Source organism: Tachysurus vachellii, chromosome 20 (assembly GCF_030014155.1).
Source record: "Tachysurus vachellii isolate PV-2020 chromosome 20, HZAU_Pvac_v1, whole genome shotgun sequence".
NCBI classification, from domain to species: Eukaryota; Metazoa; Chordata; class Actinopteri; order Siluriformes; family Bagridae; genus Tachysurus; species Tachysurus vachellii.
The window spans coordinates 18958478-18984783 of NC_083479.1; the positions used below are offsets into that span (position 1 = coordinate 18958478).

The following is a 26306-nucleotide window of genomic DNA, read 5'->3' on the forward strand; positions in this document are numbered from 1 at the left end:
GTGTGTGTGTGTGTGTGTGTGTGTGTGTGTTCATTTGAACAATGATTTGTTTGTATTACAGGAGAGGCGAATGGTTTGTTGGCTAAAGCAGAGGCCAAAGCCAAGGCAATTAGACTTCTCTCTGATGCACTGACTCAGCAGGTACGTGTGTGTGTGTGTGTGTCTGTGCGCGCACCCGTACGTGTGTGTGTGTGTCTGTGCGCGCACCCGTACGCGTGTGTGTGTGTCTGTGCGCGCACCCGTACGCGTGTGTGTGTGTCTGTGCGCGCACCCGTACGCGTGTGTGTGTGTCTGTGCGCGCACCCGTACGCGTGTGTGTGTGTCTGTGCGCGCACCCGTACGCGCGTGTGTGTCTGTGTGTGATACTGAAATCACAGAAATCTGTAATAGAAAATGTGTTCTAGTCTTCCTCTTTCACTATGGAGCTCAAAAGTGCTTGGAGCCTTAACACCTTAATCACTTAATCTCTTTGTTCTTCTTTAAAACAAACCTTTATTTAGATTGAGTTATGTTGACAATGTCGGACTATAGTGCGTGTGTGTCTTTGTGTGTGTGTGTGTGTGTGTGTTTGTGTATTTAACAGAACGGTAACTCAGCGGCGTCCCTCAGCGTAGCCGAGCAGTACGTCTCTGCTTTCTCCAACTTGGCCAAACATTCGAACACCGTCATCCTGCCGTCCAACACTGGCGACATCTCCAGCATGGTCACACAGGTCAGCTGCTCTCACAGGCTGTTCCTCTGATGGACTGTTATAAAATTTGTCCAGCTGCTGGACGACTAACTGCTGAAAAGTTCTTTAATATAAAATACCTAATAAACTTCTATCTTTAAGGGATTGTTATCCTTACAATGTTTTCCCTCTCTCTTGGGATTAGGCCATGTCTATTTATGGGTCTTTAATCAAGACACAAACCCCGAGCTCGTTGGATGTGACCCCGGTGCTTGCAGACGATGAATTCAAGCTCAAAGCTGTTCCTGAAGCCACGACACCCGAGTCAACGTCCAGTTAATAAGAGAAACACATGAAGCCTGAATGCAACTGACTCTTCTTTCTTTTTCCTTTCATTTTTATATTGAAAGCCCAGGAATAAAAAGAACTGCTAAATTCAAGACATTGTACGTACATTAATATCATTTTTCTGAGCCATTTTACTTCCTGTGTTCTCAATAGTGTAAAAATGCAGACATTAAAGTGCATTTATCAAAGTTTATTTTTTTTTTTTTATTTTTATTTTTTTACTTTCTTTTCCTGATTGGTCTTATCTGTTATCTGTTAGACTTCACTTCCAAAATGTTTTCTTTATTTGACAGACAGAGAAAAAAAAATAAAGAAATACTTTTTTTCCATATAAAACCTGAAATGATCTTCCACAGCATTGAACGTAATTACAAACGTATATGAAGTACGATTTTATTAAACAAAATAAATAGCAAGTTTAAATAATTTATATAATTGATATTTTGTAATTAAATTATATATATATATATATATATATATATATTTTTTTTACTTAATACATTATTTTAGGGTTTATATGTGAGGAACAAGATACAAACAATAAATGAAGAAACCTGTAAGTTTCTTTTTCACCAGGAAAGAAAATAAATTAACTCAAAAACCGCATAATATATGACTATAAAGGTGTGTAAACATTGTGAGTGTGTTTTTAGTTGTGGGTCTGCTGTTTTACACACAAACACGACACACCTGCTTACCGCCGCTGGCCTTTAACGCCGGACTGTTATTTTGAAAACTACAACCCGGAAGTTGATGCACTTACGCGCGTGCATGTATGTATTTGCGGAAGTGGGAAAAGGCGTCGTTAGATGTTTACCCGTATTCCGGCAAATCCCGCCTACTGCGTCGTGATTGGCTGAATCTTATCTCCGCCCAAGATGGCTTGCACGTCACCTGGCAACCTCAGGCCACTTTACAGACCGTATTATTGATACTTGGTTCTTTAAGTTTTTAACTTCAACTTTGTCCACAGATAAAATAAATAAATAAATAAATAAAATATTGACAGTTGCGTTTTATTTTTATTTTGTTGTATTTTTTTGCTGGGGGGTTTGAAATGTCACACTTAGAGAGCCCTGTATTCTGTTACACTGTGGAGCTTCTGTCACTAAAACAAATTCCTCGCATGTGAAAATACACCCGGCAATAAAACTCTTTCTGATTCTGATATTCATAATATAAAAAGTAATATGATATTAAATAATAATATTAAAATAATATAATATTATATTAATTTCCGGTCCGACGTACCGTCCTTGTGAGCAACCAATCATAGAGCAGTAGGCGGGGTTTTACGAATACGGGTGGGAAAGTAAACATAGTGTATACCGGCGCTTAAACGACTCTCAATGTCGTTGATCAGTGAAACTCATCTGAACGAAACAATAAAAATGCGTTTGTGACCAGAGCGCCACAGAAGGTTATTTCTGTATTACACTGGATATATTTTTTTTTTAAATGCTGTGAGTGATTTTCCCTTGAAGAAAAAAAGACACCAGGAGATTTGCAAGGTCAGTATCAGGCATGCAGAGGCTTATTATAAACATGCAGAGGCTTATTATAAACATGCATAGGCTTATTATAAACATGCAGAGGCTTATTATAAACATGCATAGGCTTATTATAAACATGCAGAGGCTTATTATAAACATACAGTGAACACAGAAATAACTGCAACTTCACTGGGCTTCATTCATGTTGTGGGGCAAAAAGAAAGAGCCGAACAGACGATCGAGTGCTTCATGGTGATAAAGTTGTGCTGTGTAACATTTAATAAAAGATAAAAGACAGACTGGTTTTCTTTAGAAAATATACATCAACTCCAAATAACTTGAACTTTATTTGTTTCTGTTGAATTGACACATTCTAGATTCTAGAACTCTTAAACCTTCACAAAACTTCTGTACAAAATCCCCAAATTAAATTCAATTCCAAATAAATAATAACAATAATAAAAAATAATAATCCAAAATACTTTTATAATAGTTTTTTTTTAAAACAGATTTATTTTTAGAAAGAGAGAGAGAGAACAAAATCAGCAGTGTGAATGTACTGTAAGTAAAAAAAAAAAAAAGAAAGAAATTTCTAAAAATATATATATATATATACAGTATATAAGGATAAAATAAATAATGAATAAAAAAGCTGTAGTCATTTATATAATTGTGCACAAAAACACTATTATTTTTTTTTATATATATATTAAGATTCTAAAGATAAAAAAAGTTTGAAAAGAGACAATTTAAACGATTTGTATTAAACAATTTTTATTTCGATAATAATCATTTAAACACTTTTTTCCCAATCATTTCTATTAATTATACTGTTATATATATTGTTCTAATTATTTTTACATAATTTCTTTAATGATAAAAATTAAAAATGATGTTAAGAAAAGTAAAAAAATTTTATGCCACACAATTTACAGTAATAATGAAGTGGATGTTTTTTAATCATTTATGCAGGAATGTAAAGCTCCACAACATCTCTGAGCTCCTCGTGTGTTTGTGTTTGTTTGGAGAAAACGCTTCACTGTGTCACGGTTGATTTCTCCCTCTGGCAGAATGAAGAAACTGCCGGTCTTCGCCCTGCTCCTGTGGATCTGTTGTGTGTTTTATGTTGGTATTTTCCTCTTTGTTGGCGGTTTCCTTTTGGTTCGTCTGGAGGTCAACAGGACGAGCAGCTGCGAGGACGTTTTGCCTCCTTCCTCTAACTCTACCTCGCCGGACTTCTGCCACAAGCTTCCTCGTGTGCGCAGGGTCGTCATCCTCGTCGTTGATGCCCTGAAAGCAGATTTTGCTCGCTACGACCCGGGAAACGTTTCCCCCAGACCGTTTGAGAACAAGCTGCCCGTGCTGGGTGAGATGGCGTCTTCTCAGCCGTCACACACCAGGCTGTACACGTTCAGAGCAGATCCTCCCACCACAACCATGCAGAGGATAAAAGGCTTCACCACCGGATCCCTGCCCACCTTCATAGACGTGGGGAACAACTTCGCCTCCAGCGCCGTGCTGGAAGATAACCTGATTGACCAGCTTGGTCAGGCAGGTGAGAGAGAGAGAGAGAGAGAGAGACACAGAGAGACAGATAGAGAGAGAGACAGAGACACAGAGAGAGAGAGACAGAGAGAGAGAGAGAGAGACAGAGAGAGAGAGAGAGACAGAGAGAGAGGGAGACAGAGAGGGAGACAGAGAGAGAGAGACAGAGAGAGAGGGAGACAGAGAGAGAGAGAGAGAGACAGATAGAGAGAGAGACAGACAGAGAGAGACACAGAGAGACAGATAGAGAGAGAGACAGATAGAGAGAGAGACAGATAGAGAGAGAGACATAGAGAGAGAGACACAGAGAGACAGATAGAGAGAGAGAAAGAGAGACAGACAGAGAGAGAAAGACAGACAGCCAGACAGACAGAGACAAAAGGAGACAGACAGACACAGAGTAAGACAGACAGACAGAGACATAGATAGATAGATAGATAGATAGATAGATAGATAGATTATAGGAATAAATAGTTTATAGTACTAATTTACTACATGTAATTAAACCGAGGCCATGACTGAGATTTTTACTTCCTGGCATTCAGATTGACGCGTCTCACTGCGGTCTTTATTTGTCTGCAGGGAAGCGAGTCGTCTTCATGGGAGACGACACCTGGGTCAGTTTGTTCCCCAGAAAGTTCCACCGCTCGCTGCCTTTCCCGTCCTTCAACGTCAAGGATCTGCACACTGTGGACAACGGAATCCTCCAGAACATCTTTCCCACCAGTGAGTAGCTGTGAGCTTCAAGCAGAGGTTCAGAAAAGTGCCGGAGTTCATGTGGTCCCTGATAACGTCTCACTTTGTTTTCACCAGATTTATTCCTTTACTGAAGATTGTAGAAAGTCAATAAAGATTTAGTTATTTACTTTAAGTTGTTGTCTTAAAGGAGAAAGTAACGGAGAAAAGTAAAGAAAAGAAAAAAAAGTAATATAACTAGGTAAGAAAATAGATATAGATTTGACATATTATAAAAAATAATTAAGTGAAAAAAATGTATATAGCTCCAGATATAAATAAATAAAAATAGAAAAAATTAATTAGGAAAAAAAAATTAGAAATAATGTTTGTGTAAAATGTATAGAAATAAACAACTAGAGAAAAGTAAAAATTAAGAAGAAAAAAAAAAAAGGAAGTCTTCTTTTTAATATTGCTCATTAATGAAGCGTCTTACTGTATGTGAGCGAGTTTTACAGTAAATAATCACTAAAAGCAGCTCCATCGCCTTTGTAAATGACTTTAAATCTCCAAAACTATTATTGTTAGAAACAACAGAGTTTTAGGTTTCAGGTTGTGTAGCGCTGTGGCTGAGAGCGTGGTGTTGAACGTGTTACACGACGAGTGCGCTGTATGTTATCCTCACAGTGGATGGAGATGACTGGGACGTGCTGATCGCTCACTTCCTGGGGGTGGATCACTGCGGCCACCGCTTCGGCCCCGACCACCCGGCCATGGCAGAGAAGCTCACTCAGATGGACGGAGTGATCAGGTGTGTGTTCGCTTCCTCAGAGCAAAAAGTCTCATACATTTTTTGTTTGTTGCAGGTATAAAATGACGGTTTCACCTTTGGACTTTTTTTTTTTTTTTGGTTTCTGTATGGAAGGTTGTGAGTTCCAATCTCAGGTCCCTTAACCCACAATTACTCAGTTGTATAAAATGAGATAAAAAATTTGTTGCTCTGGAAAAAGGTGTCTGCGGAAAAAGCGCTTAAGGGGTAGGTCTATGATTCGGAAGGTTCTGAGTTCAAATCCCAGGTCCACCAATCTGCCCCTGCAAGGCCTTTAACCCTCAATTGCTCAGTTGTATAAAATGAAATAAAATGAAAGGGCTTCTGCCAAAATGCCATAAAAGTAAATGTGAAATGTGTAGCTGCACCTCCCTCGGTTGGATTACTGGATCAAATATAATATTGGTGCTTAAATTGGGGGAAATTTTCAATATAATACCTTTTTTTAAAGTCTTTCTAGAATGTTTGAATGTGGGGATGTGGTAGCTCAGTGGTTAAGATGTTCGACTACTGATCGGAAGGTCATTGGCTTGAATCCCAGGTCCACCAAGTTGCCACTGCAGGGGTCCCTGAGCAAGACCCTTAACCCTCAATTGCTCAGGTGTATAAAGTGAAATAAAATGTAAGTCACTCTGGATAAGAGCGTCTGCTAAATGCTGTAAATGTACTTAAATAAATGTACTAAACCTAGAAACATCTTTATGAATAAAACCGCAGGAATATTTTTGTAAATAAATTTGAGCCATGACTTTTTACTTTTAAAGTCTCACCCAGAATCTTTTCCATAAATCATGTTGTTGCTTCCAGGGGGGTCACGGTGGCTTAGTGGTTAGCATGTTCGCCTCACACCTCCAAGGTCGGGGTTCGATTCCCGCCTCCACCTTGTGTGTGTGGAGTTTGCATGTTCTCCCCGTGCCTCGGGGGTTTCCTCCGGGTACTCCGGTTTCCTCCCCCGGTCCAAAGACATGCATGGTAGGTTGATTGGCATCTCTGGAAAATTGTCCGTAGTGTGTGATTGTGTGAGTGAATGAGAGTGTGTGTGTGCCCTGCGATGGGTTGGCACTACATCCAGGGTGTATCCTGCCTTGATGCCCGATGACGCCTGAGATAGGCACAGGCTCCCCGTGACCCGAGGTAGTTCGGATAAGCGGTAGAAGATAAATGAATGTTGTGGCTTCCAACGTGCTTCTTGTTGTAGTTATATTCCATGGAATAACATCAGTGTTTTAAGCTCATGCATTTCTGGTCTCAGGTCAGTGATAAAGCGTCTGCAGGAAGACACTCTGTTAGTGGTGATGGGAGATCACGGGATGACGGACACCGGAGATCACGGAGGAGAAAGTCAAAAGGAAACGGACGCTGCTCTGTTTCTCTACAGTGGCTCACCTCTGTTCCCAGCTCGTGACACACAGGCGAGTGATTTCTGCCGCTGTACCTCTCAGAACTCCTTCCAGGACCTGAACAGCGTCCTCTTGAGTTTGTTCAGATAGTTTACGTGTGTGTGAAATCAGCAGGTGGAGCCAGAGGTGGTGCCTCAGACCGATTTAGTGCCTACTCTGGCCTTGCTGCTGGGAATTCCCATCCCCTACAGCAGCATGGGGCAGGTGATGCTCCCGCTATTCCCGAGCTCCCTAGATGCACCTGTGGGTCTCAGCCAGGGTGAGGCGCTGTGGATCAACGTCAAACAGGTGAGAAACTGGGGAACTCCAAAGGTAGGACCACAGCTTTGACTCTGGACTTCACTCCTTTTTATTATTTACTGATAAGATACATTATTAAAGCTATTAAATAATTATAACGCAATTCTAAAGAAACAGATAAGGTGTGTTAATATTGACTCGATTGTTTCGCATTCACAAAGAAATGGAAACGACGATACGAAAACGAACCCTGATCTTAATATCGTAACGCCACGTCAAACACGGAGGCCTTTTTTTTTTTTTCTTTTTCATTTCCTCATACAGCATGAAAACACAACCTGCAATAAAAATACAAAGAAAAAATACCAATGATTAGATATCATTTTACATCCTACAAAGTATTTATGTAGCTGGTAATATTCACACACTGTTAATTTTTTTTGGCTGAAATATGGAATAGCGGTTAAAAGTACTTTTGAACTTGTTACTTAAGGAATAAAACACCAGATGATGTTCGTAATAGGAAACATGATCAACGACAGGGAACCACAAACGGTACTAATCACTGACACTGGAGACTTCAACATCTAACAACATTTTTGTGGATTATTACGTTAAAGTTATATGGTGACATCACCATACTGTGAACTATCTATAGAAACAACATATTAAAGGAGGGGTGTATGATGTTTGAAAGCCAATGTCAACATTTGAAATCACCAAAACAAACACGCCCCTAACCCAAATGGGTCCCACCCCTGTATCGATAGCTCCGCCCACACATACATACGTAACCCAGGCAACTAATGGAAAGAAATGTGTCTTTATCATAGCTGAAGGGAAGAACAATATGATTGTAGATAAACAATCTACAATCAACAAACAAAAAGCAAAAATGACACACAAGCATAATCATGTAAAGGACAAAGGCATATATTAGTTCTGTGTAACAAAGTAAAACCAACGTTACTCGCCTATCGAGAAGGAAAAAAGCGCCTCGGCGTCCCATCGCAGGCCTTCCTGCTCCTTCAGTTCTCTCCAGCGCTGGAAAGCTGATCCTATATTAACACGTGTCCTACTTCTTACCTTATCGTTAGCCTTTTTTCGCTTTTCGTTTTTATCCTACATGTCAATGTTTCAATCGCTTTCTTTAATGTCACACATGCGCACTGAACACTCTCTCCGCCCATATTGACAAGACACGCCCCTTTCTGCTAATTGGCTACACGTTTGTTTTGTTTGTCGGCCCGACTCATCTTTCTGAAACATTTCTCAAACATCGTGCACCCCACCTTTAAAACGAGAGCATTAATAATATGCATAGAAACCTTTTTTTTAGAAAAAGAATCAACAGCTTTGACCAATCAGATTCAAGAATTCAACAGTGCTGAAAGTATAATTCAGGATAAAACTCACTAACTGGAACTCTATGGATTTTAGTTCTCTTTATGTCAGTTAATCACTGTGGCTTTAGTTAAACCCCTGATATTTTGGTCTCATGTACAGGTTCATCGGTTTTTGGAGACCTACTCCAGCATGGCCAAAGACATTCCAGAGGACAGTTTGTCTCAACTGCGGACTCGCTTCTCCCAGATCTCTGATCAGTACATGAGCTCAATACATGATGGAACTCCTGCTCCTCCTCAACTGGTGGCCTCCATGCAGGAATACCTAAGCTCCGTTAGAGAGACCTGTCGTGCCTCATGGGCTCGCTTCAACCCTCTGAAGATGGCAGCAGGCCTTCTTGTGTTGGGTTTTGGGTGCATCTTGTGCTACATTATTTCAGAACTGTCTGTTGTGGTCCTTCAAGGTGCTATGTTGAAGACTCCGGTGCTTGCTGGGCTGTTGGTTGGGGGAGTGGTAGCTGTGGGTCAAATATTCTTTTTGGGATTTGCAGAAGTTTCGTGGTGTTTAGGAGCTGCTGTGTTGTGTTCTGAGGCTTTATTCCTGTGGCTAGCAAGGAGGGCCAGTCCTCGTGGGCGATTGTTTCACTGGCGCCTTTTAACTCCGCCACTGCTCGCGCTTCTTCTGCGCTGTGCATCCTTGCTTTCAGACAGCTATGTAATCTCTGAGGGGCGTGTGGTCACGTTCTTACTGTTCAGCCTTGGCCTCTACGTCCCATTTCAGCTCAACTGGGATGGACTTCTGCTGCCTTCACCATCTAGTGATACTCAGAAACCTCAGAGCCTTCTAGCACCTTCGTTGCCTCCTTCGGTTGTCCGGCGCGAGAGTGGCACTTTGCTTGTTTGCACAGGAGTCTTGGTGGCATGTCTCTACCTGTCTCTGTCGTTCCACAGTTGCCGTGAAGAACAGGGTACCTGCCAGCCTTCAGTCTTCTTGACGCCACTCTCACGTGTTCAGGATAGTCGTCTGCGCAACTTGCACTACATCTTGTCCCTGGCATCACTTTCTGCCTGGTCATTCTTGCTACATCGTTGGTTGCGTCACTACGGAAACCTGAATTGCAAAGGTGTGTGTGTGTTTACAGCACGCTGCTTGCTTCCTCTTGCCTCTGTCTGCATGGGACTTCACTGGGCGGTCAGCGCAACTCCAGAGGACACCTTCAGGAACCTGGCAGAGCTCATTAGACTGGCGCAGGTGATCCTGCCACGTCTTGTCTTCGGTCTCCTCGGACTCGGGATGTTGCTTTTGTGGCTGGACCCACTTACGGTCTTTCTAAAGTCACGAGCACCTTTGAACTCTCGGAGTTCCATCATGCCTCCACCGAGGTACCGTGCAAGCACTGGAATCAGTCCTCAGGCAGAGCTGCACCATCTTATACCGCAGTTATATCAGCGCATACGCCAGTCGCTTGACGATGAAGGGACCCATGGGTCCGATCCTGATGGACGGCCAGCAGTAGAAGCCTACGGATTGGGCACTGTCTACTCTGCACCCCTGATTTTACTATGTGGTCTGATGGGCCTTGGGATGCTGCTGCTACACCCTGAAGGCATGGCACTGGCCTTCATGTTGCTGTTGTTGCAGGCTGCAGCTCTCCTTCATCTTCATGCTTCGTCCAGTAATCTCTCCAGCCAGCAGAGTCACTCCAGTAAGCTCGCCTTTGTTACTCGTGATACCAAACTAAAAAATGGAAACATTGATAATAATGAATGAAAGAATATATATCGTCGCTGTCGGGCGGAAACCTCGTATGTCCAAATTTGGTCAATTTCATATTTTTTCACATATCGATGCTATTGGTCAGTCCCCACGTGGGTCTGTTATTTTTACAAGTTATTAACCAATCTAAAGTCTTGAAAATAGCTTGAGCGCAAATCTCATAACTCCATTGGACACTTCAACTGTCCACCTCTTCCTCACTCCGCGTGAGAGCTTCGCGGCATATTTCTCCTCAAGAAGAGTCGCAACGAATCAACACGTCTTCTGAGGTAAATATCTTCAAAACACTAGGCTCAAAGAAAAAAAAATCTTGACCCCCGCTAGTTCTGGTGCTCGTCTGAGGACAGGAATTTAGTGCAAGACAATCCACTGCAACGCGGACTAAACCCTGTGCACTGCAGATAAGGTACGGCGTTTTTTTAATTTCCTGAAAAATAACGGTTTTGGAGATACGAGGATTCCGCCTGACAGCGACGATATGAGAGTGTTTACTCACAATGTTAGTACTGATGCTATGTTAACAGTGTTTAGAAACTAAATTTTGAGACACTGCATAGGATCATTAATATGTTTGTGAACTAGATGAACAAGGATGAAGTTTTCCTTTAAACCTGTAAAATACTGACTATTTGCTGCAACTTTTATCAGGTCTCTTTAGTGTTCCTTGGGCTCCTGTGGTTCTGTGGTCTCTGGCTGCCTCACAGTTCTTCCACGCCACAGGTCACCTGCCCACCTTCCCGTCCATCCAATGGGGCGCTGCGTTTGTGGGTTTCCCTCAGGGACACACGGGCACCGCACTGCCCGCCTCGCTCATCACCCTTAACACCTTCTCCTCACACATCCTGTTTGCAGGTATCTCCAACTGTCTGTTATGCCACTTGTTTGGATTGTCTTTAATGTTGATGTTGACTCTAATGATTGATTTCCAATGTTTAGCTAAATAAATAAGCCTGATTTATCTTCGAATACGTTATTTTATAATACACTCTGGCTGATATTTTTAATAATGTGCAAAAAAAAATAAATATGCAAATTTGTTTACTTGTAAACATGGAATCGTTTTGCATCATCCGTTTCGCTCTGAGATGTGCATGATTGTGTGTGTCTTTAGTCAGCTGCCCATTGCTGCTCTTCTGGCCGTTGGTGTGTGAGCTGCGTGGGACTCGAACCATCCGCTCGGGTGGAGGTAAAGATGGTGACGAGGTTGTCATGGAGATGAGGCTCCAAGCAAACCCTCAACAGTTTAGTTCAGCTTTACTGCAGCTCGCAGCACGCTACTTGTTTATTAACGGAGTACAGGTACACACACACACCCACACACACACGTGTTTTTTCTTGTTTGTGCTGTCTAGTTTCATTACTTACTCTGCGTGTGTGTGTGTGTGTGTGTGTGTGTGTAGGTTTTGGCATCAGTTTGTGCTGCTGCTATTCTGAGGAGACATCTCATGGTGTGGAAAGTGTTTGCACCCAAGTGAGTGACATGTTGAACTAAACACTCTCTCTCTCTCTCTCTCTCTCTATCTCTCTATCTCTCTCTCTCTCTATCTGTCTGTCTGTCTTTCGTCACACCTGCTTACACACTAAATCAACCTTCTAAGACAGCAGTTACACCAAAGGCTCAAATTTCAGAGTTCTGCCTAGTTAAAGTAAAAAAAAACTTTAACTTTACAACTTTTGTGTGTGTGTGTGTGGGTGTGTGTGTGTGTTTGTGTGTAGGCTGATGTTTGAGTCCAGTGCATTCATCACGAGCAGCGTGTTTGTGCTTGTCGGGGTCGCCCTGGTTATGAGGGTGGACGTGGCCGTGGCTCGCTTATTTCAGAGAATCCTTCCGGAGAATTCCAGGTAGTACTGTACCACCACCTCTGTCCCTACAGTTTCATCCAGTATCTATCCATCATTAAAGACACGAGACGCACGCGACTGCCAGCACGATTGACGAAAATGGTCTCAAAATGGCCTCCGTCTTTCAGAACTCTGGAGAAACGGACTCCTGCTGATATTTTGCTCACACAGAGAAAAAAAACCTGAGCCATCTGAGAAACTGCTGCCTCAGACCGAGGAGTGTTTTTTTTTTACTGCCATAGACTGGCTGATTTACTGAAGGGCTTTTGTATTATGAAAACACACACACACACATTTTGAATGCTGCTATGATAAACGGAGTAAGAATAGTTGGTCTGTATTTAATTTGGATAACACCTTCGTACATTACCCAGAATACTTTCCTACCTGCTGAGAGCGGTGCGGTGGGATTCTCGCTCTTGTTTTATCTATACCTAAAACATGATGCAGCGATGCTTTAATCCTTTTGTGTGTCCAACTTTCTCACCTCCTTGTCCAACAGATGAGCTTTGAAAGCTTCATCTTTTACACTAATTCCACCAACGGTCTCAGCTCGTCATCTTACGGATTGTAATCCAGCTAAACTTCATCGTTATTTAAGATGAACTGCATTCTGGGACTCCCGAGTCCAACATTTGCTCCTCACTACTACCAGCATTTGAGAATCGCTATGTTCTCCAGTTGGGTTTTTTTTTTCCATGCTGTGATGTCAGAAAGACACAAAATCGTTGACTTGTCTTAGAAATATACAGAAAAGTGCAACTCCTACAGTACAGGTTAATTAGCGCCGGAATCGCTCAGCATATCAGAAATATTTCAGTAAAAAAGACATTCAACATTCCACAGTATGGAGTTGTTTTAATGCTGTAGTATGTTAATTTAAAAAAAATATATATTTAAAGCACTAAAACCATGTGATTCTTTAAACATTTCTCAGTGAGTTCAGGCATATTACAGCTGCTATCATTTCCTCTTTAACTTTTAATTAGCGTTAATGTTTCTCAGCTAATCTCTTCAGGATAGCCACCTAATTAAATCCAGTGTCAGGGTGGATACTTTACAATACTTTACATTGTATTATTATTGTATTCAGCACAGGTAAGAGCTCACTAGCTTTACCGTTGCAGTGAGCAATTCCATAGGATTCGGTTTGTATTAATGTTTATTGATTTGTATTGGCATTTATATTTGTGTTGTTTTTTTTTTTTACTTTATTTTATTTTATGCTATTTTATGTTTAAAAAAAATCAAAGCTAAATTTTGTACTTGGTATGATGAGATAAGAACGGTTGAGGGAATCATGAGATTGGGTTTATTGTAGCCATAACACAATCGTGTGTGTGTGTGTGTGGGTGTGTGTGTGTGTGGAGGGAGGGAAGTATTTTGTCTTAATGAAAAAGAAGCCGGTCTGTTTATACGCTCGGAAAGAAATGCGAATGATTTTTTTAAATTGTCCTTAATTGGATGAAATTAAATATGAATGAGGGAGAAGTCAAATAAAAATTTCTACTTTGAAAATGACTGGAATTGTGTTTATTGGTGTGTTTTTTTTTTTTTTTTTTTTTTATGTTTTGGCAGTTTTAAAGAAAAGATGATGAGCATTGTAAATAAATACAATAATAATAAAATAAAATAAAATAATAAAAACATTAATTGTAATCTCCATGTGCATCTGAATGCTTTTGAATGAAGTATAATACCTGGATATTGTGTTTGTGTACTGGATGACGTACTGGTGCATGTACTGGTGTACTGGATGATGTACTGGTGTATGTACTGGTTGGTGTACTTGGTGCATGTACTCGTGTACTGGTGTATGTACTGGTTGGTGTACTTGGTGCATGTACTGGTGTATGTACTGTTGCATGTACTCGTGTATTGGATAGTGTACTGGATGACGTACTGGTGCATGCACTGGTGTACTGGATGATGTACTGGTGTATGTACTGGTGTACTAGATGATGTACTGGTGTATGTACTGGTTGGTGTACTTGGTGCATGTACTGGTTGGTGTACTTGGTGCATGTACTCGTGTACTGGTGTATGTACTGGTTGGTGTATTTGGTGCATGTACTCGTGTACTGGTGTATGTACTGGTTGGTGTATTTGGTGCATGTACTGGTGTATGTACTGGTTGGTGTACTTGGTGCATGTACTGGTGTATGTACTGTTGCATGTACTCGTGTATTGGATAGTGTACTGGTGGTGTATTTACTGGTATATGGTTACCCACAATGCATTTGCTGATTTCTTTTAACTCAAAATTTCCAGGTCACAATAAAGGAGCACAAATTGATATATAAATGAAAATAGACTGTTATGTTGAATGACTATTAAAGGTACAACAAATGTTACAAATTGGCATCAACATAAAAATATAAAAATACAGACGTCACATTGACGTCAACAACGCAGAATTACGATGGCTTTCTTACAGTGCTTACTGAGGATAATGATAATGTTGTCAATTGCAGTATTAATTCAAGTAACCATACAAGTAACATGTAAACTATATTCTAGCAGTTAATGATTTAAAACATTTTGGATGTAAATAACATTCCAAGGCCCTACTTGATGAGGAAGTTGGTGAAAAAATGAACATAACAGAGATCTTGCATTTCGGGGGAAATCTTCAGAGCTGAAACAATGACTGGAATGACTGGAGGAAAGGATAGCTTTGGTTAGATTGTAATCTCAGACATGATGTGCAATAGTGGCCCTCATTTCCTTGATGGCAGCTTTGTCTTTACCAGGAATGTTGCGTATCATAATTGATGAGCATGTCTGAGGTTAGAGTTATTGCTCATGGGCTTAAGGAGAATTTCCCATGGTATCTGATTTCTAGAATATTTTCACTTGGTCAAATTGAGTGTTAATAAGTAACTAAGAAACTGTCAAAATAAAATGTTTTCTACACGTTGAGCACTGTTGTAATAAATGTAAAAAAAAAAAAAAGAATTGTTGTTTATACAAAACTTTATATGTGGACTTAATTGGGATTATAATCCATCATGATTATCCCTTAATATCGAAGTGGTGATTGCTTAAGGATTCTTTCCCATTGCTGTGAAACTCTGTTCTGGTTCCATCAGAAGTTACATAATAAGATGAATAGAGTTAGCCTGTGTGTCGTTAAACTGTAACAAGATCTCGGTATAATTAAACCTGTTCCTGGAATAACCTGGAGTTTGCTAGTGAACATACCTAAACAAAGAGCACCATGAAAACAAGTGCAGGATATCAAGAAATAAGGAATAGTTTGATCAACTTGTGGACCAGCAAAAAAAATAAATAGAAAGAATATTAACAGACATGATTCTAGAGTAGTAGTAGTTCTGCCAAAGGTCAAGGACAGAGTAATGAGGGATTTGGTCAGAGGAGATATATATGGGATTTTTCCATAGGTTTGGTACAATTCTGTCTAATAGACCACATCTACTAAAGCTGGATATAATTTGTGACAATCCATCCATCCACTTATCCTTTACAGGATTTATTGAGAAACCTTGGAACCCTTTTGTGGTTCATAAATGAAGTTCAGAGGTTCTTATCAGGGTTTGAAGGAGAAAGTCAAGGGATCCTGTTGGAGATTCCTATGGGAAGGTCTGGGATTCGTAGGAGTTCCTAGAGAAAGGTCAGGGGTTCCTATCGAAGTTATTAGGGGAAGGTGGAGGGTTCCAATCATGGGTTCCTAGGGGTTGGTCAGGAGTCCCTGTCATACCCCTTTTCCACCAAAAAGAACCGGGTGCTGGTTCAAAGTTGTTTCCACTGGCGAACCTTCTAAGAACCGGTTTGTCTTTCCACCCGCTAGAGAGCCGTCAAAGAGCCGAGTCTGACGTCACTGTATACGTGTCACATGTCCCAGCAACGTTAGCGCAGCAGCAGCAAACACAAACACATCAACAATGGCAGATGTTGCTTTACTGTTAATGCTCATGGCTTTGCGAACCTACATTAGCGTCCAAACGCGGCCAATCCGTGTACGTGCAGCTCCATGTAATCTGTATAAACGGAGGTTGTCATCGAGAAAGTACATAATGTTATTTTATCATTAACATAGAAAAAAGTTAGCCTTAGCATGTAACTACCTACTATCATGTGTGCTGATAATGTATCATATCGCGGTAAAGTAAAAGTGTATTAAACATTAGTATACTTAAGGTACTTTATCAAATGCGCTAACAGTAGCTCCGCCCACAGCCCCTGACACAAGCGGTTCTTAAGTCTAGACCAGCAACGTTTTGGTGCTACCTAAGAACCACTTTTCCTGGTTCAGAGCCGGTACTTTGGCTGTCGAAAAAGAAAGAACTGGTTCTAAATTAGGCTCTGGCTCTGAACCAGCACTCAAACTGCCTCGGTGGAAAAGGGGCATCAGAGTTCCAAGGAGAAGGTTGGGCAGTTCCTATTGGGTTTCAACATGGAAATTTGGTTCAAGAACCTGCATTGAAAATCTGCCATCCTCTCTGCTCCAGGAGCACTGTATTATGAACAAACTGCTCTCTAACCCACGACTTCTTAAGCTAGGATATGTGAAGAAAGGGATTTCACTAATGCTGTAATGTATATGCGATAAATAAAGGCTTCTTCTTCTTCTTCTTCTTCTTCTTCTTCTTCTTTCCCATTGTAAACCCATTGCAGGGCACAACACAGACATGGTCACATGCTATGGCAGTTTAGAGATACCAGTCAGCCTTCATCACATATATTTGGACCCTGAAAAAAACCCTTTAACACAGGAAGAACATACACACACACTCCACACACACTGGATCTAAATGGGAATTGTTCTCCCAACCCTGCACGTTAAATGATAATCAGTAAGCCACCTTACTCCTGTGAATGATAATATAGTTTGTTGATGAGAAAATACAGACTATTCGTGTTAGTTGTGTTTTTTCTTTTTTTTATTTAAATTGAGATTAGTTTGCTTAACAGTGTCAAATAAAACAAATTTATGAATGTTTAAGCCTGCATTGGTGATTCTGACATCTACAATGTGTTAGCTTGGCTTCATGCACTGCTTGCTCAAGTTTTTTAGAAGTAACAGGATAATATGTGTTGCAGATATGGTTTCTGCGGACAGGAGATGACATGTCCACCTGGCAGGTGGCTCCATTCCTTCCTGGCAGAACCTGGCACCAACTCTGATTTTCTCTAAGATGGCTTGCATCCAAAGAAAAACAAAGAAAGAGCATAAAAACCCTGAATCTCTGCCAGATGGATGCCAGCCATTTCTTGAGGATAATCTCTGCTTAATTGTGTCCCATTTTCACCATACTGTGAACAAAACAGTGCTGAGCCTGCTTTTAAAAAATACCTCCATTTTCTCTAGCGCTGAGGATACTGAGATATGGTATATGCTGTCCTCTGTAACCCAACTGAGCATTTTGCTGAGAGCTTTACAGATTCCTGGAAGTCTATTTAACACATATTTATAACACACTGTCAATAAAAGTGTTTAGACTGGCAAGTGCTGCCATCTATGACTCCTCAAGGCAAATTTTAAGACGTTTTAATGGATTGTGGATTGATCACCTGGTACAGATTACATAGGGATTAGACCAAGACTCAAGTGTTTTGTGGAGAACGACGTGTCATGACATAGTTATAATTGACTTGTAAGTCATTTATCATTGAGAAAAGAAAATGGGAACATTGACTTTTGGATGACAATTTCAAAACGAGCGCAGGTTTGATCGATTCTTCCATCAGTGCTTAAGGTGATTTAGGGTCATGTTGAATCTGGAGGTTCTCCTGAGAAAATAAGTTCAAGGACATAGTGTACGGATACGGTTTACAATTTTATTAGTTTTTTTCCCCATCGGTGATCAACCTGTGGGAAACCTGTGTTAAAAAACCTTTTCTTTTTAACCTGTGGTGTATTTAATTCATATACATTTTCATAGCATGTTTTGAACATACTAATAACATAATTGGCCTTTCCTGAAACCGTCAAAAATACAGATTTTATGTAAATATGTCCAGCGCTAAAGTGGTTGCGATTCCATGGGAGATGTAAATGAACTTTTAACAATTCAACCAAACCGAATTGTTTGCATCCATGAACAGAAGCGAAGTATGGATCAGAGATCAGTGGAGTCCAAACAGTAGATATGGGCCGTGTTAATCGAAAGCATTTATGATACATTGAAATACAGTAGGGGGCACAGTGGCTTAGTGGTTAGCACAATCGCCTCCGCCTTGTGTGTGTGGAGTTTGTATGTTCTCCCCGTGCCTCGGGGGTTTCCTCCGGGTACTCCGGTTTCCTCCCCCGGTCCAAAGACATGCATGGTAGGTTGATTGGCATCTCTGGAAAATTTTCCGTAGTGTGTGATTGCGTGAGTGAATGAGGGTGTGTGTGTGCCCTGCGATGGGTTGGCACTCCGTCCAGGGTGTATCCTGCCTTGATGCCCGATGACGTCTGAGATAGGCACAGGCTCCCCGTGACCCGAGGTAGTTCGGATAAGCGGTAGAAAATGTGTGTGAGAGAGAGAGAGTGAGTGAAATACAGTAGCTACATTCATATTAAGCAATTAAATGTCAATGATTAATATAATAATAATTAGCTAATTGCCTAAGTAGCTAAATGCTCAATGTCAATGTAGAAAAGCAGCTGTTTGAGTAGGATATAAAGTTTATTGGTGTGTTTGATCAATCTGAATTTTCTGTTTATGAAAGTTTTATTTTTTTCAATCACACTTTGCATTTTATCAGTCTGGAGTTGAGAGCTTCACTAGATGATTAACCGTCTTTTATTTTTTTCTTCCATAAAGATTTGATGAAACACAATGAAAATATTGTGGAATCCGAGTTCAAGCAAGGACAGCGTCAGATGTAATTATGACAATATAGTATTAAAGGGAAAGTAATTTCCTGTGATTCATACAGAAGATTGTCTGCATATAGGCTCATATTGTGTTTGTTAATTATCGTGGAATATTCAGCATTAAGTAAAGAGTCGGGCGTAACAGCAATGTAAAGCTATGAACTTGAGCAATTTCTGAGCTCTTTTATGATTATTACCCGTCACATTGTAAGACATGATACCAATAATCCTTTGGCTGAATTCCATAACGGACTGTGTTATAACGAGTCCTCAAAAGATCCTCTAATGATAGACGTGCAATTAAAGAAAATCTTACATCAAAGAGACTTGCATAAATGGAAACGGTCTTCAGAATCAGCTTGAGGTAATAATTTTATATGATACTTTTCTCTGTGTGTGGTTAACATTTCGACATCACCACCAGCACCTCTATCGCTATCTGTCCCATGAGTTTTGCATTGTCCTGTGATCTTACTGGTGGCATTTTAATCAAAAATTTCTTCACCTGTCTTTCATCACAGAGACTCTAAATCAGCCACCCATATCTTATTACTTCAATGACTATTTTTTTATTTTTATTTTGGCCTTTAAGGCCTTCTAGAGTTATTTTTACTATATGTTTAGGGTTATTTTCTTGTCAAAACGTCCATCATCTTCATTGTGTAACGTCCGACACCATACACTACCTATAACACACACACACCATGCGTCCCAATCACCACGTTAGTGACTGATTGATCACACACAAACACACAAAAAAGACACACAAAAACACTGATTTCCTCTGTTCTTTGTATCAACGTATTAGCATTTGTGCATTTACATTTATGCCATTTAATAGATGCCCTTTATCCAGAGTTTATCTTATTTTTCCAAATGAGCAGTTGAGAGTTAAGGGCCTTGCTCAAAGGCCCAGGAGTCGCAGCTTGATAGTCCTCGGATTTGAATTTCCAGTAGTCAGTAGTCTAACGCCATAACCACAGAGCTACCACTTCCGATATTAAAGCTACTTTACTGTGAATTCTCTTGACATGTACAGTATTTAGCATGGATTAACATGTCAAAACTAGAGCCAGCGCTGTCATGGTTTGTTGATATGAGAACCCCAAAGGATATGTTAGTGACATGATTAAGAACTAAGCCACATTCAACACAATCCTCAATAACCGAAGCTCCCAATGACAAACTGATGTCTACGTAAAGCTGATGATGCACCAGATACAAAACCTGTACCGTCTTGACCAAATTCCACTATAAAGCCCCTCGTTCACTTCATGAGGTAACAAACCATAATGCCGTAATACACCCGAGCTTCATCATAATCCTAATTCCAGCGCAATATTAACTAGATTATTCATTTGTACGTTATTTATTTATCATTAATATCTACTCCAGTGCAGCTGTAACAGCATCCCAAACTAAAACAAAGAGAAAACTTTCTCTTCACCAGAGTTTCTTAACTTAACTTCTTGTTAACTCTACAAAGCATGCTAGGCTAGTTAGTTCTGTTAAATTGTTATATTTAATAATATTTCCTCTGAGACTTTTGCTCAATATCAGCACAAAAAACACTCCAGACAGTCTTTATTCCATGTGCGAAAATGCTGCAATCTATAAATGGAAACAAAAGAAAAAATCTAATAGCATGTTGTAGTGCCATCTTGAAGATAATAATGGAGTTTGAGAATCCCAGTTTATAGTATATATTAACTTCCAGTATGAACAACCTTGATTTTCTTGGTGATAAATTTAGTGACGCAAGGTACAAGACTAGTTAACTTGCTAGATTGATAGTTAGGGGTAAGTTGCAATGAATTAGCTAGCTAGCTAGCTACAATACTGTATATGTGGAGTGTTGTTTACTAGATTGCACCATATCCTCCACACCTACTTCTTCCTGAGGTATTTATTCCTCCCTTTATTTATTTTCTTTACTCTTCCATGTTGATCAGCGATGTAAAATAGTCAGCTGTTTAGCACCTCTGCTACACGGTAGCAATCGTGCTCCTTTTCGTGAGGCAACAGACGGCTAATTCCAAAACACACACGGAAAATTACTGCTCTGTCTCTAGAGCTGATTGTCGACATTTGAGGTCATTTTGAACAAAATTTATTGCGCCCGTCTTTCATCATACGGCAAGTGGAAACTGGAGTTGATCCTGGGAAGAAAACACACACACACACACACACACACACACACACACACACACAAACACAAACACACACACACCACCACCAGAATCACCACACATGGACTCAAGACATCATCAAGAAAAGTAGATTAAACCAAAAAGCCACTGTGTAACTAAACCCCAGTTAAATATTTATCTGTGAAACTTCCCTGGGTTTTTCCCAGTAGAATAAAACTCCTGCTAAGTGTGATAAAGTTTATTATTAACTCATAACCTACTTTGCTGTGTGTTTACAGCACTCCAGAGTGTCTTTGTTCAGCGCTCTTACTGTATGTAAGAAAATCTAGGAAACCGATTACCTTAAAAAAAAAGAAAAGAAAATATATACATATATATACGACAAATAGTTTAAAGTTATGTTTACTTAATATAATAATATCTAATTTTTATGTTTACTAAAATCTTCGTTGGATTTAACTGAATTTTTGAAGTTGTAATAACTTCATGTTACTGACCGCTTTAGAAAAACGAAGTAAGCGGAACAAAGAACGATTAGCGAACAAGGTTTTTCTTTCTTTATTTAAAGCCACGTAATTTGATCGACTCAGGTTTGTGTGTGAAAAAAGAAAACAAATCCTCTTAGAAGCCTTACGAGTAAATCCTTGTTACTGCAACATTATGAGACATTCTACATTTAAAATCTAAGGCTGAAATGTTCCTTAAAACTACATAACACCATAATTTATTCTGTTACCAAAGAGAAATGTTATTCTGTTTGCTGTAATTTTACTACAATTTTAAGACAGCTAACATTAGCTTTACTGCGCCACATGTTTTTACTTTAATTCAAATTCAATTCACTCTCATTCTCATCTTCTACCGCTTATCCGACCTACCTCGGGTCACGGGGAGCCTGTGCCTATCTCAGGCGTCATCGGGCATCAAGGCAGGATACACCCTGGACGGAGTGCCAACCCATCGCAGGGCACACACACACACACACTCTCATTCACTCACACAATCACACACTACGGACAATTTTCCAGAGATGCCAATCAACCTACCATGCATGTCTTTGGACCGGGGGAGGAAACCGGAGTACCCGGAGGAAACCCCCGAGGCACGGGGAGAACAAACTCCACACACACAAGGTGGAGGCAGGAATCGAACCCCCAACCCTGGAGGTGTGAGGCAAACATGCTAACCACTAAGCCACCGTGCCCCCGATGGCTGATTGGTGTCTCTAAAATCATCCATAGTTTGTGTGTGTGTGTGTGTGTGTGTATGTGTGTGGGTGTCTGATAGTGCCCCATGATGGTTTCTCATGAAATTCATAAGAGAGGGCATGAAACTTAGTGAATGAAAGTAAGTTGGACATGAAACTCGGAAACCGGAAGCCTGAAGCTTTTATGAAGAATTTCCTGTGGGAAGGGAAAGTCAGGATTACTGACACTGACACTGAAGACTTAGTTAACAGGACAGTGTCAGTAAGTTTCATGCCCTCTCTTATGAATTTCATGAGAAAGTGAGGAAACAAGACTATAGTAGTATAAACCTGTTTTATTGGGTATTGTGCAATCATCCAGCTATGCATTTTCTGTACAGCTTTTCCTACACATCGAAACATACAGGGAGTCAATCCTGGGATGCGGTGCCAACTCATCATGGGGCACTATCACACACCCACACACATACACACACACACACGCACACACACACACTATGGATGATTTTAGAGACACCAATCAGCCATCGGGGGGCACGGTGGCTTAGTGGTTAGCACGTTCGCCTCACACCTCCAGGGTTGGGGGTTCGATTCCCGCCTCCGCCTTGTGTGTGTGGAGTTTGCATGTTCTCCCCGTGCCTCGGGGGTTTCCTCCAGGTACTCCGGTTTCCTCCCCCGGTCCAAAGACATGCATGGTAGGTTGATTGGCATCTCTGGAAAATTGTCCGTAGTGTGTGATTGTGTGAGTGAATGAGAGTGTGTGTGTGTGCCCTGCAATGGGTTTACACTCCGTCCAGGGTGTATCCTGCCTTGATGCCCGATGACGGCTGAGATAGGCACAGGCTCCCCGTGACCCGAGGTAGTTCGGATAAGCGGTAGAAAATGAATCAGCCATCAGCACAAACCCATCGAACCTCCAGGATAAAAAGTATAATGTTTCTTGTCTTATATAAGTAAAGGGTTTGAGAATACTGCTGTTATTTATTTATTTTATTTTTTTCAATGCCAGCCTGATTTAACACCCAAAAATCACTCAGCAATGCAGCTCTGATTAATGTGAACCAAATTACAGACCACTCTGACAGCTGAAAGGTGAAAATAACACCATTAATCTACAATAAGTGCCTTTATAGTGTGGCATGATTAGGACATGATAATAGTCCTGATCACACTTAAACTACAGGACACTTACGGTAAGACACTTCACCCTCATGCCAAGACATTTTTCCCATGTGGATGTTAAATAATAATGTTACACGATAGGGTGTGCAGGTTGCCTTTGTGTTTGATGAATGGCTGTTTGGCAAGCTCAACTACTCCTGTTAAACGCCATGTAGGTGAAAGGGCCGACATCAAAGACAACATTTATAGTTACCTGTCATAAGCGAAAGTGAAAGAGAAGTTACAGAGGTGTATATATAGAGCCTGCGCTCCGTGTCGTCTGGAGCACACACTCACTCATACTCACACACACACACACACACACAATACAGTCAGGATGGTGAGAAACAATGTGATGTTTCAGGCAGCTGCTCTCCTGATTCTTGCTTTGTTCTTCATCTGCTGTAGCTCTGTAGAAGGTGAGACAGTTTTATTATTCTGTAGTATCTATCTATCTATCTATCTATCTATCTATCTATCTATCTATCTATCTGAAATGTTGTTCTTAATGTGCAAAAGTTTGTGCATCCTTTACATATTAATTTTAAAATACTTATCAAACAAAATTACATCAATGTAAAAATTAGTTATTTGTTGTATAAGGAAAGCTTTAATGGATGCCTGACATATTTAAATTCTAAACTTGGATGTTATAGGTCACGATTTAACATAGATTTTGTCTTCGACAGCCACCGATGCAACACCAGACTGCTGTTTGTCAGTCGTGGACAAAAAAATCCCTCAAAATGCGGTAGTGTCCTACTACCACCAGGTCAAAGGGGCGGGCTGCAGAGTGGAGGCCACAGTGTAAGTATTTATCATTTAGCAGGGTTTTTTTTTTTACATCTAAAATGTAAATGTAATAAACACAGTTTATTATTTATTTCCTAGATTTCATGATTTCATTCATTAAGTATAACACATCATAGCTTTTATCCATTTATAGTTACACGTTATAACAGAGATAACAGAGTCATTCCCTCAACCTTCTTTAGTGTTGATGCTGGAGACTTTTTTCCATAAAATAAAATAAAATAAATGTCAACTTACCATCTAAGCATCTACAATATAATGCACTGTATAATTTGGTAGTATAAAATGATAACATCTTTAATCAAGCACATTGCAGTAAATTTGTGATTTAAAGCAACATTACTGTCAGAGCTGCTCAAACTAATCAACACTTTCAAACTCATCAAAACTCATCATTGGTATAAAAGATGGACTCGAACACACTCACATCTCTGTTTATAATGTTTGAAGCTCGTTCATTAGCTCACCCTTTTTTTTTTCTTTTTTTTTCATTAATTTGAACTCAAACTGGTATATAGGATATTTTATATTTCTAATATTTATTTTATTAATGTATATATATATATATATATTTTACAGGTTTATTACAAGGAATGGCAGGAAACTGTGTGCACCTCTTCCAAGAAAGAACAACTGGGTTAAAAAGTTAATCCAAAGACTGAATAAAAAATCCAAAAAATCATCCAAAAGTATGTTTTTTTTTCTATTTATTTAAAAAAACAACTTTTATTCCTTCATAAGAAAGGAAAAGCTGCAATAGTCTTTTCTATATATTCTGACAAGCTCTTCTATTTCTAATCCTTGCAGAAACATCGAAGTAGGAAATAATCGTGGATCAGATCGCACAGGTCCTGTTTACGATCAGACTCGGATTAGACTGATCTGAGAAGCTGAAACCACTGCCAGGAATGAATAAGCTTATGATAAGATATGATATAAATATTGCTGTTGTTGTGCGAAACCAAACCCGCCACCTGAACATGCTTTGATTGTATTTTATAATATCTCTGATAGTGGTTTAGTTTTATTCTGTACATATTTATATCTATTGTCTCATTTACAGTATCAATGTTTATAAAAAGACACTTTTTACCAAAAATAAATCGTGAATATGTTGTATTTATTTTTATAGAACCATAAAAAAAATCACTGAAAGGTTAGACACCAAAATATATTTATTTTTTGTTAAAATAAGTACAAGGATTAATTTTGTATCGTATAGAAATGTAATAGAATTAAATTCTGACTTTTTTTATACCAACATTTCCTTCTACAAACGGATAATAATGAAAATTTCGATATTTTAGTTTTAGAGTATAACATAATTCTTATGTTTCTGTAATAAGGATCTCTAAAACTTCTGTTGTTGTTTAGTTCGCCAGTTTGTTGTACATCTGCGCCCCCTGTCGGTGTACCGATAAAACAAGTCCAGGTCTTATGTTCTTTATACTCTTATACAGTATACAATAAAAGCTGAGATTGTTCTGAGGAGAATGAGAGATGTCAGAATTGTGAAATGTGTCCGATTTGGCCAGGATAAAGTGAAGATGAGCAAACACATAGATGCATAATCTTACATAATCTTACATATTGTATTTTCCCATGCTATGCAGTTATTACTCATGCTATGCTAGATGGCATTATATTCCTCACCAGGACATTACTTTGGGTTCACTACTCTGTGGTGACCAATAACTTATACATAACAATAACATCATTAATTTCTCTATGGTGTAATAAAGTGTAAGTCAGTCATGATTGAATAATTTTCCTGTTCTACCTAATCATCCCAAATACAATTTGAATGCAAATCTTGTGACCGAGGAGGCCACTGAAGTGCACTGAGGAAGAAGCTGTTGAAAATTGTGGCCATAAAGTGATTCATTTATTTAGCTTCAATATTCAGGCTAAGCGGGGGGGCACGGTGGCTTAGTGGTTAGCACGTTCGCCTCACACCTCCAGGGTCGGGGTTCGATTCCCGCCT

General features: G+C 39.9%; 3 protein-coding genes across 6 annotated transcripts in view; all 3 read left to right on the plus strand.

Annotated features, from left to right (window-relative positions):
* The window catches only part of stoml2 (stomatin (EPB72)-like 2), an 8973-nt gene extending 7863 nt beyond the window's left edge, over nt 1-1110 (plus strand). For both annotated transcript variants that reach the window (XM_060896484.1, XM_060896485.1), the window contains 3 exons: nt 62-141; nt 584-712; nt 876-1110. In XM_060896484.1, coding sequence (XP_060752467.1) covers nt 62-141; nt 584-712; nt 876-1010 — 344 coding nt within the window. In that variant the 3' untranslated portion in view covers nt 1011-1110. The remainder of the gene's footprint in view (nt 1-61; nt 142-583; nt 713-875) is intronic.
* Nucleotides 1111-2331: 1221 nt separating this feature from the next.
* On the plus strand, nt 2332-13683 carry pigo (phosphatidylinositol glycan anchor biosynthesis, class O). Of its 3 annotated transcripts, none has more exons than XM_060896143.1 (11): nt 2332-2529; nt 3484-4066; nt 4639-4782; nt 5419-5542; nt 6813-6972; nt 7072-7248; nt 8707-10252; nt 10972-11175; nt 11435-11622; nt 11724-11794; nt 12040-13683. In XM_060896143.1, the coding sequence occupies exons 2-11, from the start codon at nt 3583-3585 to the stop codon at nt 12167-12169; spliced, it is 3228 nt and encodes a 1075-aa protein (XP_060752126.1). In that variant the 5' UTR covers nt 2332-2529; nt 3484-3582; the 3' UTR covers nt 12170-13683. The 3 variants fall into 3 exon arrangements, with proteins under 3 accessions (XP_060752126.1, XP_060752125.1, XP_060752128.1); XM_060896142.1 differs by having other exon boundaries at nt 3582-4066; XM_060896145.1 differs by having other exon boundaries at nt 3582-4066; nt 7075-7248.
* Nucleotides 13684-23762: 10079 nt separating this feature from the next.
* On the plus strand, nt 23763-25425 carry ccl19b (chemokine (C-C motif) ligand 19b). The gene is made up of 4 exons (XM_060895351.1): nt 23763-23928; nt 24199-24316; nt 24902-25011; nt 25130-25425. Exons 1-4 carry the CDS (start codon nt 23847-23849, stop codon nt 25141-25143), a joined length of 324 nt encoding a protein of 107 aa, XP_060751334.1. The 5' UTR covers nt 23763-23846; the 3' UTR covers nt 25144-25425.
* Nucleotides 25426-26306: the final 881 nt, after the last annotated feature.

Coding starts and splice junctions, on each gene's coding strand:
- pigo (XM_060896143.1), top strand. CDS start 3,583: ATGAAGAAACTGCCGGTCTTCGCCCTGCTCCTGTGGATCTGTTGTGTG. Junction 5,543..6,812: donor CAGATGGACGGAGTGATCAG/GTGTGTGTTCGC, acceptor TTCTGGTCTCAG/GTCAGTGATAAAGCGTCTGC. Junction 11,795..12,039: donor TGGAAAGTGTTTGCACCCAA/GTGAGTGACATG, acceptor GTTTGTGTGTAG/GCTGATGTTTGAGTCCAGTG.
- ccl19b (XM_060895351.1), top strand. CDS start 23,847: ATGGTGAGAAACAATGTGATGTTTCAGGCAGCTGCTCTCCTGATTCTT. Junction 23,929..24,198: donor CTGCTGTAGCTCTGTAGAAG/GTGAGACAGTTT, acceptor TGTCTTCGACAG/CCACCGATGCAACACCAGAC. Junction 24,317..24,901: donor TGCAGAGTGGAGGCCACAGT/GTAAGTATTTAT, acceptor TATATTTTACAG/GTTTATTACAAGGAATGGCA.